This window comes from Ascidiella aspersa, chromosome 1 (genome assembly GCF_963924565.1).
Source record: "Ascidiella aspersa chromosome 1, kaAscAspe10.2, whole genome shotgun sequence".
NCBI classification, from domain to species: domain Eukaryota; kingdom Metazoa; phylum Chordata; class Ascidiacea; order Phlebobranchia; family Ascidiidae; genus Ascidiella; species Ascidiella aspersa.
This window is the reverse complement of record NC_139447.1, coordinates 32,434,442-32,452,737: the sequence shown is the minus strand read 5'-3', so window position 1 is coordinate 32,452,737 and position 18,296 is coordinate 32,434,442. Positions and strand designations below refer to the sequence as shown.

The 18,296-nt window shown below is 37.1% G+C and overlaps 1 protein-coding gene across 1 annotated transcript; it reads left to right on the top strand.

Annotated features, from left to right (window-relative positions):
- The first annotated feature begins 1,658 nt into the window (after positions 1–1,658).
- Positions 1,659–17,742, top strand: LOC146169817 (uncharacterized). Its single transcript, XM_083387446.1, has 12 exons — positions 1,659–1,751; positions 3,381–3,570; positions 5,391–5,524; positions 6,197–6,410; positions 7,156–7,287; positions 11,677–11,780; positions 12,281–12,470; positions 13,966–14,105; positions 14,547–14,760; positions 15,953–16,084; positions 16,901–16,997; positions 17,638–17,742. The coding sequence occupies exons 1-12, from the start codon at positions 1,659–1,661 to the stop codon at positions 17,714–17,716; spliced, it is 1,719 nt and encodes a 572-aa protein (XP_083243572.1). The 3' UTR covers positions 17,717–17,742.
- Positions 17,743–18,296: the final 554 nt, after the last annotated feature.

Here is an 18,296-nt window from a genome sequence, read left to right as displayed (position 1 = left end):
AGTTCCGAAATGTAGTTCTCTCAATGATCACAATTCTACAAAAATTTCCAAGGCCATTTTCGGAAAGGTTTGGCGACATGTGTATTTTTTTGTTCATGCTCTCAATGAGTCTCTATGCCAGGTGCCAGCCTTATTTCAATCTCTTTTCTACCGATAATGGTGAAACATTCGTATGCCGATATTAACACACTTAGAACTTACGCTTCTATAGGTAAACTGCCCTGAGAATAATTGAGACAGAGAGAGTGCCAATAACACGTGTCACCTAACGCTCGATTTTACGTTGCAAATCATTATAACAAAACGATGAATGGACGCTGGTATTGTGGTACCATTTTGACGCGTTTTTTTATTAATATATTACTACTGTGATGTACGAAACATGGCGTCACACAATGACGTCATCTGGGTCAGGGTGCGGGTTAACGTTTTGGTTTGGGTAGGTTAAGAAATAACAGACACCCCTACCTAAATATTGTGTGTTGCTTAAATAATTGTTTCAACGCTGTGGTAGGATTCTAGTCGAGCGCCGTAATAGCCACACGTCCGTTTTAGCCAGGACAGTCACAGTTTTTAGGGCCTTTTCCCGACGTCCCAGTCAGTCAACCCAATGCCCTGTGTTGGCATTTAGTCCGCCAGCATTAGACGGATATTACAAATACCTGTACAATGTGATATAAGCCTTGATATTACCACACTATGGTCGGTCTGTTTTCCTACAATGCTTGGCAGTTTGATGCATAATTGAGGTTTCAAGACGTTCAGTCGTTCAATGTAAAAGTATTTGTTACGTCACTGTAGCTGGTCATTGGTGCACAGTGGATTAATTGTTAGCACATTTGCTAGTTCATTCAGAGTAGGACAGCAATGTAAGTTTAGGCAATGTATAAAAGTAAATCTGGATGAAAGCCCTTTTTAATTATCTGCGATTTTTTTCCCTATAAGCAATGCGTGTTGGCTAGTAATTAGAAGTGTCTTCGAAAGAAAATAACAGAGAAAACTTTCCAGCCAAAAAAAAACTTATTAATTTAGACTTTAGAATGTTAACTTCTTATTTCGGTGCAAACACGTGGAGTTTGTTCAGTGATAATATCAATTTTACTTGGTTGATACCCTATTTGTCTTATTCAAAAAACAAAAATGACCCTGGACTGGAATCCTAGTACAACGCACATTATTTGGTTATGGTGTGGGTTTGGGTGGGTTAAGCAACATTATTAAATAGTAAATATAATAATACTTGACCTACCCTCACCCAAACGCTAACTCACACCCTAACCCAAATATTGTGTGTTGAATTAATAAGTGTGGTTGGATTCTAGATCAGCGCTCTGAAAATAAATTGCACTGTTGACAAGTTGTATTTTAAATCTTGACAAGCTTTCGCACAACCGTGCTTTATCAGGTGAGACTAAGACTGAAAAAAAAACGATAAAAACAAGCGAAGTAAAGGCACAGGGTAAAAGTCAAAGGAGTTAACAGAATTAATCACTTATTTTTACCTTCCTAAGACGCAAACAAAACGCCCAAAAAGTATGGCATAATTTTTTTTTAACGAAAATGTGTGGCTATAAAAGCATTCCAAAGTAAGCCTTTACGGTCATTTTTTTCAGCCTACACGCGATGAACAAACAGATAACTATTTAAATTTTTGTATGATGTCAACTGGACTTGTTTTCCTGCTGCTGTCAATTGCCTTGCAAGTAAACGTTTATTCCGCGCCAGTTGCTCTAGCTTTACCTGACGTATGGGTGAGTATTCAATTTTGCCGTCAGCTTTTATAAGTAGTTACGTCAGATAATATCAGATTGGAGCCGAATACCGTGTCAAGTTGTGCTATCGGTACTCGCCCGATACCAGTGTCGTAATGACTTAAGTCACACTTTTTAAATGGCTTGAAGTCTTTTAAGTAAATGACGGGTTGGAATGAAGTGTTTTCTATAAGCATTTCTTATAAAATAGAGCTATTTTTGCACATTAAACAATTTGCTATATGTTACGTTTTTTTTTATTTTTCAGTTCGGTTGTTTCTCATAATCATACGAGTTTAAAAATTCCAATAGTTTATCGTTTTATTTTTATGACAAGGACGTGACTTGAAGTTGACTTGCTCTAATTATGACTTGTTATTTATTCAAAAAGACTTGACTTGGACTTCGGCTATTTTGCGAATGACTCGACTGAGACTTAAGTCATTTCAAAATGACTTGTTTACAACATTGCCCAAAACTATAGAATAGTATTGATGTTGATTGGTTCACAATTGGTTCGGGCAGTTCACAAATAGTTTGCGATCTTATTAGGTATATTTTTTAATTCAAAAGGTATTCTTTTAGAAACTTCCATAATAACAACAAATGTATAGCCTAACTAAATTTACTAGCGTTGTTGCGCTTTTCGCATTTTTTACTCGCATATAAAGTGCTTTGTTTGCATCCATCTTTTTCAGACGAAATATATACACAAGTATTACATATATTAGGGATGTACGATCCCCCGATAATATTTTAGACAAAAAATATCGCGACGTCATAACTATGCTCAAACAAACAAAGTAGTTCAAATTAAAAATTTCAAAGAAAATTTTTCTTAGGTTATTAGGACAAATTTTGCTATAGTTTCGGAAGTTTAATTACCATCAGTTGTTAACCTACTATATTTTAAGAATATACCTTTTGAGGTAGAAATTGCTGCACTGGGTCACATGTCATGGCTAAAATACCTATACAAATTTAGGATCGGATCGGCACCGATACCGCAACCTATAGTATCGGACGAGTACCGATACTAGCAGTCGGTATCTGTCATCAGCTTCGATCCGAAAATACAGGACATACCTAACACATTAATTTAGTTCAGTTAAACAATTAAAAAGTACACCTCTTTTTAAAATTTACCAGTCGAAATTAGAAACGGGATGCTGTTAGGCGACGTTTTGTTAGTCGCGGGACAAACCAACCTCAGCAAGTTCTCGGCGGGCCGTAATAAATTTTCACAAAAATTTTGTTATAATAATGCGTGGTTTTTTATCACTCTGAATGGGGGTCGGACCTAAATGTGTTATGCAATTGAATACAAATATCTATTTTATACTAAAAACTTAACGCACAAAGCGCGAAAAAGCTTGCGTTTGTTTGGTTTGAAACTTGACGCAATGCCCGCACATAAAATAAAAATTAGACACATTTCTGATACCCTTTGGTATAATTTTTATCATAAAAGGCGGAATTCATCAGAGAAAAGATTATAAAAATTAAGCCCGCGGGCCGTAGGTTGCCTACCCCTGTGTTAGCGATTTGTTTTTTTCTTCAGTTGGTACGTAAAAAAACAGCTTGTCTTGTAAAAGCAGACCTATGACGAATATATTTTTATTTTTTTAGAAATATCTAAGAAAATTTGGTCACGTTTACAAAGACGATATAGGCAAAGGCAACGTCGTATCCGCCGAGGCACAAAGCGAAGCGGTTAAATCATTCCAGAAATTCGTCGGACTCGAAGTTACTGGTAAATTGGACCGTGCTACGCTGGCCAAACTGTCGCAGCCAAGATGCGGAAACCCTGATCGAGGTGGTAAGATTCAAGCGAGTTCCTGACAGTGTTGTAATGACTTAAGTCAATGACTTGACTTAAGTGCACTTAAGTCACTGTTTTTAAATGACTTGACTTGACTTAAGTCTTTTGGGCAAATGACTTGACTTAACTTAAGTCATTTAGACAAATGACTAAGGTTAAAATAAATTGTTTTAATTATAAAATTGCGTTGTTTATCCCAATCTTTGCACATAAAAGAATTTGCTTGTAATATGCTGCTTTTATGTTATTTTTGACTTGAGTTGCTCATAATAATCGGAGGAGTTTGCCGGTTTTCATAATTTTAAGTTTTATTTTTTTGACAAGGGCTGGACTTGAAGTTGCCTTGCTCTAATTATGATTTGACTGGGACTTGACCTGGGCAACCGATGACTTGGACTGGGACTTGTTATTTATTCAATAAGACTTGATTTGGACTTAAGTTATTTTACGAATGACTTGACTGGGACTTAAGTCATTTTAAAATGACTTGTTTACAACACTGGTTTCTGATAATGCAAATCTTAAGCGTTGTTTAGTTCAGCGGTTCCCAAACTGGGGTCCGTACAGAAGTTTTAGAGGGTCCGCTAGGATAAATTTTTATTAAGTCTTTTTAACATCAGGCTTTAGCAAATGTTTTTAAATATTAGTCTACGTTTTTCTGTCATCATTATTTTATTTAGTGATGCTTTATTATTCGATCATATAGCGTGTTTTATAATGTCTCTTGTGACATCATAAATCATCTATTATGCTGCACTAACTGCTATCAGCGAATCGTTCGCATTAGATAGAAAGTTGTTACATTAGCAAAAATAGTGACTAAATTAGTGTACTACAAGAGACGTTGGTTAATTTGTTTTAATCGGGAAAATATTCTTCCGGCGAATATAATTTATCAGTCTGTAAATTACGGGATGTTGTGCAAACATCTTAAAACTTCCTGACGGGCCACAAGCAGGGCTGCGGAGTCGGACTCGGGACTCGACGGAGTCGGTTTGTTTCGCCGGAGTCGGACTCGGGACTCGAGTAAGACCGCGTAAAACTACCCACCCGAGTCCCGAGTCCGACGTGCGCATGCGCGGTATGAAATTTAAAAGCTGTTAAGGCGGCAAAATGTAAGTTGTAAAAGTGTAATAGCAAATGGTGAAATATTTTTAAACCATGTAATGCGGGTGGATCAATTATGACACCAATATGAATGGATTGCAGAAAATCCACCTTAATTTAGTTGCGTAAATGGGTAAAAAACAGGCTGTAGAGTCAGAGCTGGACTCGGGACTAGAAACAATCTTACATTTGGTCGGAGTCGGACTCGGGTGTATTTTTTGGCCGGAGTCGGACTCGGGTTATTTTTAACCGACTCTGCAGCCCTGGCCACAAGGGTCCACGCAGACCAAAGTTTGGAAACCACTGGCCTAGAAAAACTTAAACAAAAAAGCATTAAGAACAGCGGTTCTCGATAGGCCTTTTAATTTCCTTCGGGTCATGTGCGGATAGAAAATATCTATAGGAAATAAGTGAAACTTAAGTTATAGTTTCTCTTTCCTTGCATTAATCGAAATGTATTATAACTATTATCTAAAATCTGCGGCTATGGCACTGAAAACGATTTTTGGCCTTATTGAACGTAGAGCAAGTATATTTGAGCAAAGTGGTTTCTTATGGAACCAGGTGCAAGTGGTGAGCTACAAAAGTAAAAATTCACTGCGATGATACGGGAGCAAAAAATGTTAAGAACCACGGCATTAGAATATTTGAAATTTAACTTGAAACTTGAAACTATGCTTAAAGTTTACAGTGGAGGTATATTTTTGCAGGTAGGGGTCTTAATGGAAAGTATGCGGTTGTGGGATCTACTTGGGACAAACACAACCTGACCTACAACATCACCAAGTATACGCCGGACCTTACGCAGCAACAAATCGACACTGAAATTCAACAGGCCTTCACGGTAATGATATTACGTGAGATTTGGCGAATAAATGAGTTATGCATGAACCGGTGTGCCGAAGCTGTATACACGTGGAAAAATGAACTATTACACGGCGCCTTTAGGCTTAAAATATTTTCTTAAAATGGAAATGCAAAACAAAAATGTTTTGCATTTAGGTAGTTAAAGTTAGCAAACAATATAGTATGTAGTGCGTTGCCTTAATAAATAAAAAAGCGATTTTAATTTACTAGGTAAAATAAAGTAAAAAGTAAAGTAAGGGGTGATTGTGTCGTGGCAGGATTCTCCCCATGGGTCAAAAAGTTAGATAAGTAGGCTAGAGGTGGTGCCGCCACTTGGAAGTAGGGTCAGAGTTGAACTGCGCATCGGCAGAAGGTTAACCTTTTTGTGTTATGGTGGTAGAATAAAGTGTCAATATAAATATAAATGTAATTTTAGTATTTACTTTACTTCCCCCCAATTTTAGTATTTACATAGTAAGCGTCGGTAATGTTTTTACATACTTACAACGATATATAAGGAAGCGCGCACATAACAGTAAGCAATTCAACAAATCATTGTCGACACAAATCCCAAACAGGAGAGTTGCAGGGTCGTTTTGTAAGAAAATTAAAAGTTTTGAAGAGAAGAAGCACTCTTGGCGATACTCTAATATACATCGTTACGTTGCAGTGGTGGTCCGACGTGGCGAATCTAACATTCCGTCAGGTGGCGCCAGAGGGCGAGGCCGACATTTCTTTGATGTTCGTGGCAGGGGACCACGGTGATTCGGAACCCTTCAACGGGACCGGCTATGTTCTGGCTCACGCCCTTTCCCCAGAGTTCGGAGGCGACGTGCATTTCGACGAAGCCGAAAAATGGAATGTTGTTACCGCGTCCGGTACCGGTAAGTCGTTGAAGCCCAGTGTTTCTCAACCCATGAGTCGCGACTCACGTGAAGAATATACCAATCCGAAATGTCCGATACTAGGTCATCATCATTCAGTGCCATGCCTGAACCAGGCTTCGGCTGCCATGAAACACTGTTTTCTCCATATGTTACTATTTCTTGCCAGTTCAAAAATATTCTCTGCTTTGATGTTTAGAAAGTCCCGCAGTTGATTTATAAGCATTTTTCTTTCTTTTCTTTGTATAAGCATTTTTCTTTGCCTATACTAGGTATTTTATTTTAAAATCGATAAGAGATAATTTGGAAGGAGATGCTACCTGTACTTGTATGTGCTTTGATATTCTTACGGCGTCTATCAAGGTATGTTTTGTCGTCAATTCATTAGCAGTCAAGTATACTTCTATCCAGTTTTCTAGATATAGGCTTTCTTTTTTTAAATAACTGGCAAAGGAATTTTGTTTAAATGAGCCTTGGAACACAGTACACCGGTTTTCGATTTTCGGTTTATTCCATGAAAAATACTTTGTCGTTGATTCTTTACGTGACACTCAATGACATGAGAAAATAACAAAACATTTACATTGAAAGAAAAGTTTTTTTACATTTCTATAGGACGATAATAACTTCAACTGACAGCAAACATTTTGCAAAAGTTTGTCTTTCGATATTCTTCCATTTATTACTAATAACTTAGTTTTGTTTTGTTTTATTCTAAGCCTTACAATTATTTTATCTTCTCCAGAAAACCTCGAAATTGTGGCCGCTCACGAATTCGGACACAGCCTTGGTCTCAACCATAGTGAAAATAAAGAAGCTCTGATGTGGCCATACATCGACCAAACAATAAAAGGGCTACATCGGGACGACATAAAAGGTAAAGGCCGTCGTAAACAGGCTTGGGTAATTAGACTTTTTCCGTTCTTCCAAATTATATTAGAATTTAGGAGCATAATGGTTGGAGGTTTTAGTAAGACGTAATAAAAATATCAAAGCCCATACAGAAGTAGGTATCATTTTGAACGTTTCGAACAATTCTTTGTTCATTTTAACATGTTGAGCTGTATGGGCTTTGATATTTTTATTATATTAGAATTAGAATTCCTAAATTTTCGAAAATCAAAAATTAAACTACTAAACTAGGACTGCCTTAATTCAATTCACAAATCGAAAAAATGGAATAAACAATAAGACCGAAATATATAAAAAAAAACTATATAAAGCGAAACTATTTATATTAATATGGTATTAGGACCAACGACATAATAAAGCCATATAGACCGTAATACGTACGACGAAATGAGACTTATAAACGTCGGAATAAGATCTGAACCTGTCGGAACAAGTCAAAAGTCTGTAAAAATAAAACTTGCTGTCGAAGTAAGTCACAGACCTCTCGGAATAAACCTGTCGGAATAAGAACTAAATATGTCGGAATCCTGAATCTGTAAGAATCCATTTACTTTGAAATCAATGTAGGTTTTTTTTTGAACAGGGATCCATGTCCTGTACGGCAAAAGCAACAACTATACGTTCCAAGCTAATACAACGACAACTTCGACAAACAAAACGTTGACGTTGAACAGTAGAGGGTGAGCACAGAAATACCATAAATTTTGAATTTGCCCGGTTAATAGTTTTTTTAAAGTCAGCCATTTTAGTTCGTAGGAAAGCGAGGAATTTAGTTCGTTTAGAAGAGAATTGATCGAAGTGGTCTTTCATTCAACTTATACCTTTATCAGGTTTATATCAAAAGTTATTGTTATTGAGAAAATAACATTTTATTGTAGCATATCCACGTAAATATGCAGCTGTTGCCATAGACATGTAATATGTAACTTGTGACGCGGTGTGTGAATTCTGATTGCAAATTTGAAGGTAATAAAGTTAAATTAGGTGAAGTGGTATTATTTTGTGAAAAATAAAAAGAACATTTAAATCTCGCCCTGGAGTTATTTAAAAAAGCTAAAACATTCAAATGAACCGTCGAATTAAAAAATAAATTCAGCATACATTTAGGTAATGTTCCCAATTTTCGCTTGTATGGTAGAATTACCCGAAATAGAAATTAGATAACTGTTTAATCACGGAGATTAGTATGGTGTAACGGGCGGGTAAGTGAAATCGACAGAAGATAACTGTATAATTCATATTAATTCTTCCAACAGTACTTTTCCTTTTGTTAAAGTCACAAACAATTTTTACAGGAACAGAACGATTAGGAAGTTCAACCACTGGATGGCGTGCTCCAGCTTCATGATCATTTGTAATTTATTGCGCGATCGATTCACATAACCTGAGAAAAAATTTACCAATTTATGCCGTTGGAAAATTGCCAAAATCCTGATGGCCATTTGATTTGGCGTTGGGCATGGCTAAACAGAGATAGCGAAACACTATAGTTGTTTGTTTATATTGCCACCGTTTTTGCACTTTCTCTTACCTTTTAAGTTGTCATTAAGTTTAAAAATTATTCATATTTTACCATTTTGAATAAAGCAAAGAAGTTTCTCTTACATATCTCGACGAATTCTAAAAATCTTGGAGAAATTATTGGCGTTTTAACGACGTACTACAGTATGTTATAATTTCGCACTCTTTTAGTGCCTGTATTCTGGTGTACACTTTAGTGACTGGGGTTTGTCTAACCAATATCTAATTATATATATATATTTTTTTTTTCTTTAGTACTTTTTTTTTATTTAAATATACGGTGGTTCTTTCTCTTATTCAAGCGATAATTATTTTACAATTTTGTAACTAAATATCTGTGTCTTTTACATTTGCTTTGAAGGCATACGTTTTTTAAGTGTGATTACACGGAAACAAAAAATGTTTTAAGTATATTATATACGTTGATAATACCATACCAGAAAATGGATAAGCCGTTTTCCGATTGCACAAATCACTTATCTAATGTCAATCTAAAATTCAAAGAAATTATTTTCTGTAGTCATCTGCCTTCCAATTATAACATGTATAGTTTCGTACTCTCAGAACGTTGCTACTTTTATTTTATTTCTGCAAATTATAGAATTTTGTGAAGTACCGGTATCTGTCTGGTGCATTACAACGGAAAATATATTTTTATAAAGCAAATAGTTTTGCGTCTGATTTGTTGGTGAGTTGTCATTTTCTGAAAAGAATCGTTAATAAAAAAAAACAGCTGCTCTAATATATTTCTCCTAAAGTCTCAAGTCGCCTTCTTCAGAGTAAATGATGTCGAATGCTTGTAAATGTATGAATGCATTTACCGGAGTATCTGTTTTTTTTTAATAATTTAAAGCCTGATAGCAAAAGCATATATAAAAAGAAGCATATTTGGCAAAATTCGCCTAAAATAAATCGAGGGTGAATTGTTGAATGAGGCCAGATAATTACGTCTTGTTCCCAAAATACAATAAGTGACACCATGTTAGTGTTACGCACGACTCAGGTTACGACATACCAGACACCAGCGGGTCAGTGTCCGACCAACGGAACCAGTTTGTGGCCTTTGTTAGGTATAGTCCGATTGCCGAACATCACGTATGCTGTTTTTTGAAAACCTGGGGACGTCTCCTTATATGTCTTTGAAATATTGGAGAACCATCCATTGTTTGAATAATGATAACTGAAATCAGTACCCACAAGCTAAACAATGCATTAATATAAATACGCCATACAATGATTCTAATGCAGCATCATTTGTCGCACTGCCGACAAATCTAGTTCACTGCGGCTATACCCGCTTTACAGCGCGATAGTGTGCATTTAGCAAGTAACGTGCATTTTGGCAGTTCTTTGTTACTTTAAGATGCGAAGCTATAATGGCTTTTGGTTGGTGTATAAAATGGAAAAAGTTCTTTTATAATCTGTCTCTAGCTTGTGGTAGGCTACATTCGCTGCAACAACCTTCGTCGTTTATTTATGATCCATGTGTTTGCTGTGTGCTATGTGAAGGTAAGGTGCCAACACATACGCTGCCTTTTGCAGTTGCTTTCAGTGCTACTTATACAAGGGACAGTTATAATATATAGAACACCGAAGGGTATGTGCTAAACTTGTTTACAACAAAAATAAAACAATGTGGTTCGCGTCAACATTTCATAGTAGAATTTGGCCCGCCACTGCAAACTGTAGCGCGCCCATTCACCAGACATAGCTATTTGCACTTTGACATCGGCACGTGATACATCTTTTTGTTTTAACACATTTGTTCTTTTGTTGTCTTTCCGTTTTAGTTCCTGCATAGCTACAAATATGTCAACCGCGCTTTGTCCAACCTCGCCGTATTATTGTTATCCGTTCAAATATAGATACCTTTGTCAACTTCATAATACAGTCTGGCTTGGCACACTTTCAGCGTTCGGTACAAATAAGGAAATGTTCAACGGAAAACTTTTGATTGCAAAATGCTTACGTCATTAAACGGCCAGTAGGTGCTTTTGTGGGGGGTGCCAGTGGAAGCTTTGAGAGACGAGAAAAAAACATGAAAAAATCTTTGCAAAGCTCAGAAATTGTTGCGCAAATGTTGTTAAAATAACAAGCACCGAGTCCGCAGTAAAATTCAAAAAAAAATAAAACATTTCTCGTGCGCCGGAAACTTTTGTTTACTTTTGATGTCAATATGTAGCTTTAATGGCATAGTTCATTAACAAAAAAAAAACAATTAACAACAATTTTAAAAAGTATAGTGTTTTTGTCATCCCATATAAATATAAAAACATAAAAAATAGAAGTAAACCGAAAATGCAAACCTTTTTTGCGCAATTAAAATCTAGCAGATAAACACCCTGTCGATAAATATAGCGTCAGTCCAAAATCACCTGGGAATTCGTGTCACGGGATTCACGAAAGAGCACTCCCCAGAGACTGACGCAATACTAAAAGGGCGTGTATATAAGATGGACTTTGTTCATTTCCAAACCCTTAATGACGTTTAGTGATGACTAATCCCTAAGCTTACAGTTTCACTGGTTGCAGTTAAAGCAGCATCTAAGAATCTTAAGAAATTTGACTCTGATGCGTATATTCGATCTAATAAAACAGCTTAAATTTAGCAAGCAAGCTGAGCAGATGATAAACTAGTCTGTTGCCGGTCTCCTAAAAGGTTTATATAAAACGCGATTTAAAGAAATGAGTCGACGCAATTAAGCTATAAGTCTCGTGTGTGTCGACAAAATTGCTTTCTTCTAATTCTAATATCTACAACGGTTTCCATTACCTCCATCCGATAGCAAACGAATCGCATAAAAATAATTCCAACGTATGAATCACGAACTAGGAAAACAAAACATGTCGACCCTTTTGATCCAGCTGATGATCATATCACTGTTGTTCGTCATTGTGCGACCTGCCGCCATCACACGACCAAATACTCGAGCCGAGGTGAGTAAAATTGAAGCGTCTCTCGTTGACGGCGGTTTTGTAACTCAACCACCCAGTGTTGTGACGGTACGAACAATAGTAAGAAATGTGAGTTCTTTTGTATAGACATATGTTAGACCGAAAGGGCATCCACAGTTATCCGTTAAACACCACAAAAGCAAATTTTAAAATTCAAATAGCAGTAGATGTTTTTTTTAGCTATGAATACGTCTAATTATTACTAAAAAGCTGAAAAACGAAAAAATAAACTTAGATTTAACATTGCTCCATAGCTGTCTTTAAAAGTTTTGTTAATATAAAGTGAAATTTTTCCAAAACAAACTCGATGTTAAAACATGTTCTATGACTCTTATCGAAATACAAGCAAAATTATTCACCTTTTATGGCTCCCTTGGGTAAAAAGGTTCCCGACCCCTGGTTGAGATAGTCAAAACATTTACTATTTGTTGAAGCAAAATAGCCGCGTCACGGCAATCAACAAACTCTTTAATGTTCTGCAGGAATTTCTGCGTCAGTTTGGCTACATCACCGACAACGAATCCCACCGGCGAAATTCGAAAACAGCCCAGACCTTCTCCGAAGCGATAACAAGATTTCAAACTTTCAACGGCTTAAAAGTTACCGGTGAACTGGACCGAGCCACTGTCGCCAAAATGAATGCTGGAAGATGTGGAAATCCAGATTTTCCGGGTAAGTTAAAAAAACAAAAGGTTAAATTTAAGTTTAGAATGTTTGATAATGTCGGTTTGGTGCCTACACCTGATGCCGAGTGGTAGTATCGATACTCGTTCGATACTGTGGTACTATCGGTGCCGATCCGATCAAAAATTGATCTATAATTGTCATCGATGTTTTGCAATCCATGCAATTTAATAGGTAAATTATTAAAAAATATACAAACAATTGCGATCACTCAATGTCTTAAAGTTAATACAAATTTAGGAATAAATAAGCTAGAAAAAAAGCGTTTAAACATTTTAATTTATCTATTTTGCCTGTTTGAGTTTAGTAATGACGCTTAATTTTAGATTGGGCCGCAATACGTTTTGTTAAAAATATCGAGTATAGATATCAGAATACTTACAGCCTGTCTACTATTTTATAAACTACGCCAGGGATGTCCAACCTTTTAGCAGAGTGGGCCGCATTGCCACTTTAAAAATTTCGATGGGCCGCCAAACCTCTCAAATTAAAGGGGTGACGTCATAAGTTACGTCATATCGTGACGTCATAAAACAACTTGACTTATAAACACCCGCTCTTGGAGAGTGAACTTATGCGCGAATATGCAAGTAATCGCGGCCTTATTTATTAGTTTTATTATGGCGAAGCGCAAAAATTTGAGTTTTTACATGTTAGGGCTGATACATTTCCTTAAAACGGTCCGGAAACATACACATTTAGAAAAACACACATCTTACTTAGCAATGGTGTGTGCACAAAGTGTTCGATGGATGTTGAAATGCGACATTAGACTTGATTATAGTTTCAGAAAAAACATAAGATTAGGCCTACATCAAATACTGCGCGTTCTACACGTTGTGATGATAGTCGAAACAATTGTTTTTTTGAAAGGCTACTGAAAGTGACAATAAGTAGTGGGCCGCACGTAAATATCAGGCGGGCCGCAGGTTGGACATCCCTGGACTACGCTATAGCACGTTAAATTAGCTGAAACACGGAGTGCGACGAAAAGGGGCTAAACACAATAAGAAGTGTAACATAACACTGCGACCTAATTGGTTGGGATTTAAACCATTCAAGGCATGCTCATTGTGATGCCATATAATAATATAGCTTTACACTGGCAAGTATTCACCAAATGTGGCAAAGAAATAATATCTTTAATTTTATAGTATGTTTTGCGATATGATATGCCAGTGTTTCAGCATGGAGGCGGCGTGTAATAATTTTCACCTTTTTTTCGCAAAGCAAGGAACCAATATGCTAAACCTTACCTTATATTTGTTGTTTTTATATATACATGGCTTGTTTTGTTCCTTATTCTTTTGATAGAACGGCCAATTTACCAAGAAAGAATATTAAAACAGTCCTATGCCAATAATTAAATAAAATACCGATTTAGATCAGTAAACAATAAATTATATTCATTTTTTTTTTCAAGACGAACACTGGTGTTTTGTGTTATTATAGTATAAAACCACGATATTGTGTTTATTTACAGGCACAGATAATGTCCTCAACGGCAAGTATGTGTTATCAGGATCTACCTGGAAGAAACTTCAGCTCACTTACAAGATCACAAAGTACACTTCAAACCTCACAAAACGTCAAGTCGACAACGAAATATATGAAGCATCAAAGGTGCATAACCAGTCTGTTATAGTTTGTCCCAACTGCTCGAGTTTTCTGATGCAACAGGAATGCGTTTTTTTTGTGTTAAACGGCGTTCACGGCGCCTACACGACTATACGTGAAAGTTCCCTAGAATGCGCAAGGTTTTGCCACTTAATTTTTACTGAGTGGTAAAAACGGTCCGGCCCGAACGGTCCGGAACCATTCGGAATGGTCTGGATTTGCCCCCACCATTCAATTACTCCTTGAATGTAATAAGACTAAGCGTTTGGTTGTAAAGTTATGTACGACTTTGAACAATAAACTCAGGTTTCTTAAAGTTACGTTACATTATGACGTAACTTTGTGACGTCATCCCTAAAAAGTGTTATGCGTCCGGCAAGAAAGCTATTCTGCCACATCTAATTTCTTGACTTCTATTTGGTAACAAAACAATCTACCTTTTTTCAGTTGTGGTCCGACGCTTCGAACATAACCTTCCAGCAGGTGTCGCCGGAGTACGAAGCGGACATCGAGATTAAGTTCGTCACCGGTAACCATGGTGATGGATTTCCGTTCAACAGAGCCGACCAGACTCTGGCCCACGCCTTCCAGCCGATTGCCGGAGGAGACATCCATTTTAACAAAGCAAAAAAATGGAGCTTCGACAAAAAGGACGGCGAATGTGAGTCGTCAGCAGTGGGTTTGATTTGTGGGTCTTTTTGTCGACGCAGTGACTCTAAAAATCCTGTTTAGAACGTATAACAGTTTATATACATATATAAATATATATTTCATTGAAGATGCTGCCATTTTTTTATTATGCGAATTGTTAACATCTTAAATTCGATTGCACTGTATGCCGTTAGGTCTCAGCAACAATACAGATCAGTTTATCGCTATTAAAACGGCGTTTTCAATGTATTGAAAGGTACATGCGAATTCCCACTAATTTCCCAAATAACGCATAAGGAGCTTAAACGTTTCGTCAAAATGCCAAAATCAAAAAAGATTTAATCACGACTAGCGTATTAATAAAAAGTTTTAATCACGACTATGACAAACTGAATGGGTAAAGCATGAAGATATCTTCTCCCCTTACAAGTATATGGCGACAATGGCTTCAAATGGAAGCAAATATTCTTTAGACATTCCTGTCTTGGTCAAGACTAAGAAATATTTGACTAAAGCACAAAAATCTAAAGAACATTTAAGCATGACTTTTAATCAGAGCTGGGGAGCCACCGAAAAATAGCATTAGCTCCGGCTCCAGCTCCGGAGCCATCGGGCAATTATTAAATTGCTCCGGCTCCAGCTCCGGAGTCGTAAAACTCAATCCTTTGGCTCCGGCTCCAGCTCCGGAGTAGTAAAACTCAAATCCTTTGGCTCAGGCTCCAGCTCCGGAGCCATCAAACACACACCAATGACTCCGGCTCCAGCTCCGGTGCCACAAGTCAATTATTCAATGGCAAGTTTTAAAAAATGCTTTTGGCTAACTAACGTTGGAGATGGAACAAAATATAATTTCTTAGCTTTAGCACCACAAACTGAAAAATGGCCCCAGCTCCACAAAAATAATAAAAAGGGCTCCGGCTCCGGCTCCACAAAAGTAATAAAAATGGCTCCGGCTCCGGCTCCAGCTCCACAAAAATAATAAAAATGGCTCCGGCTCCGGCTCCAGCTCCACAAAAATAATAACAATGGCTCCGGCTCCGGCTCTGGCTCCAGAGAAAATGCTTAGCTCCGGGCTCCGGGCTCCAGCTCCGGCTCCGGCTCCCCAGCCCTGCTTTTAATAAAAGAGTTTTAATCACGAATATCAATAGGTATGAAATTCACCTTGTTCCAAATAAGCCCATTACAGATTGATTGTTTTACAGTCAATCTAAGAATGGTGGCCGCGCACGAGTTTGGACACAGCTTGGGGATTTCTCACAGTAAGAACAAGCAGGCTATAATGGCAGCTTATTACAACTCAATGACGAAGGCTCTCCACAAAGACGATAAGGAAGGTAAGAAATCAAATTCTTCCAACCAGCTTTATAGTATTCGTCGTATTATCATCTGAACCAGGTGTCCGCTGATGAAATCCATCCGTTTCTTAGACAAATCAGACACGAGTCTATTTCACATACTTTTTGATTAATTTAACTACGTAATTGCGAAAAAATTTCGCGAATTTTCATTATGCGTTTGGTTTGTATACGTATTGACGCTGCATTTTTAACTAGATCAGCGATTCTTTACCGTTGCGCCGTGAAAGGCTGCCAAGTGCGTCGCGGACAAACGGAAAACGTATTCAAAATTATTGGACATATATTTTTTAACATTTTTTTATTTTCGGCAATGTAATAAAAACTTGCAAAAAATTTAAAAAGAAATATCTGTATACCAAAAAAAAATAGCGCTAGCTTCGCTCGCCTGATGCGCCTTGACTTAAAACAGTTTACAAAAACTGAGCTAGATTAACTTTAAATGGTATCGCGTTTCCTCAAAGTAGTTTTATTACACTTTTTATTAGTAGAACGTATGACGACGTGTGAACTTGAATTTTTAACTAAACGAACGCTTATTTTCGCGCTTTGCGACAACACTTTACTGCCTCTGTAAATTTAATTGAAAAGTTTTGCAAAAAATATCCGAGGCCCGCCTTATTGACAGTTGCTCTAACATTTTAATAACACAATTCTTAGTTAACATTTGAGCGGCCCGCAGAGCGACTAGAAAAAGGTTGCCGACCCCTGAATCTAAACTTTCCGATATATTTTAAAACACACGTTATGAAAGCTATAACACCTTTGCAGCTCTAATTCTCAGTTTCTTTTTAGCTATCCAAGGCCTTTACGGCAGAGGCCAAAGCACGGTTGAAACCGATAATGGAATGACAAGCGCACCACCAACTACAACAACAGTTTCAAACGGAAGGTAGGTCTTAAAACCACCAATAGCCCAGATTCGTGTTACCGGTAATGTGGGAAGTTTTGTGCCTAAAAACCTTCTGGACTGCATACGTTAGGTATAGATAAGAGTTTTTAAAACAGATGTGTTTATTTTGACTTTCTATTTTGATTTTTGCCCGTATTCAACGGGGGGGGGGGGGTCGGGGTTTCACAAAAATCAAGTTGTGTCCGTGCAAAATTAGAATAAAACGCCATAATGAACATCAGTGCCAAATATGCCTCGTGTACCTATCGTATATGCATGACAGATTAGGCCTACCAGTCTACACAAGGACCCAACGACATATAATTTCTATGTCGTTGCTATACCATAATTTTTTTTCGATTTGTTTCACATCGAAATAACTGGCTCCAGCTTGCACAGTAGAAGTTTGGTACAAATAACGTCTTTATGTGGGGCTGTATATTTCGATTGTCCAGGCTCATTATTATCAATGCGAGGTTATAGATGTTTCCTTTTTTGAATTAGGCTATGTAACTTCTAGCTTATAATCACGGTTGCTAAATGGAAGCCCCAAGCCAAAGTATAACAAACTTTCAGATCCTGCGTAAAAGTTAAAAATACTTTATATTTTGTGTTTAGCCTAGCTTATAATTTTTCACAGCACCAGTTCGATGACAACGAAAAAAAACTGGAGTGTCATTGCCAGTATTTTGATGATGCTCCCTTCCACACAACTATAAGTCTAACTGACCAATGACATGTGGAAATCTGGATTTTCTAATCGTCCATAGCTATGTCTTGGAAACTCATAGTACTTTTTTGGGTAAAATTGGAGTTGTTATAAGGTTCGAACCGCATTCTTCAATATACACCAGAGTATAATTACGACCAAGTGATTTAAACTTGGCATCTATTTAATGCAATGTTGAGAAAACTACAGTGCTAGCAAAGTTATTTGGGTCATCCGAGATGATAAAGTACTTTTATAAAGGTGTAGGGGAATACCCACTATAGAATGCTACTTTAATTTGTTTTATCAATGCGGGGAATTTATATTTTTATAGGCCATTGGTCGGTACGCTAGGTCAAAAAGTTTGTCGATCTGTGTTATACACTATATGTATTTATTTATGGAAGCAATCCTAATTAGTTCAATTCCATCGCTTAAATGATCGTGCAGCAATTATAGTTTCCAATTGTTTTTTATTTTATATGTTGTTAGTATAAACACCATCTTAAGTGTACGCCATATTCGTTGTTGTACTTTACTGTGACCCCTAGCAATGAATGTAGGAATATGTTGGCTGATGTCAGATTCCT

Coding starts and splice junctions, on each gene's coding strand:
- LOC146169817 (XM_083387446.1), top strand. CDS start 1,659: ATGTCAACTGGACTTGTTTTCCTGCTGCTGTCAATTGCCTTGCAAGTA. Junction 3,571..5,390: donor CGGAAACCCTGATCGAGGTG/GTAAGATTCAAG, acceptor ATATTTTTGCAG/GTAGGGGTCTTAATGGAAAG. Junction 14,761..15,952: donor CGACAAAAAGGACGGCGAAT/GTGAGTCGTCAG, acceptor ATTGTTTTACAG/TCAATCTAAGAATGGTGGCC.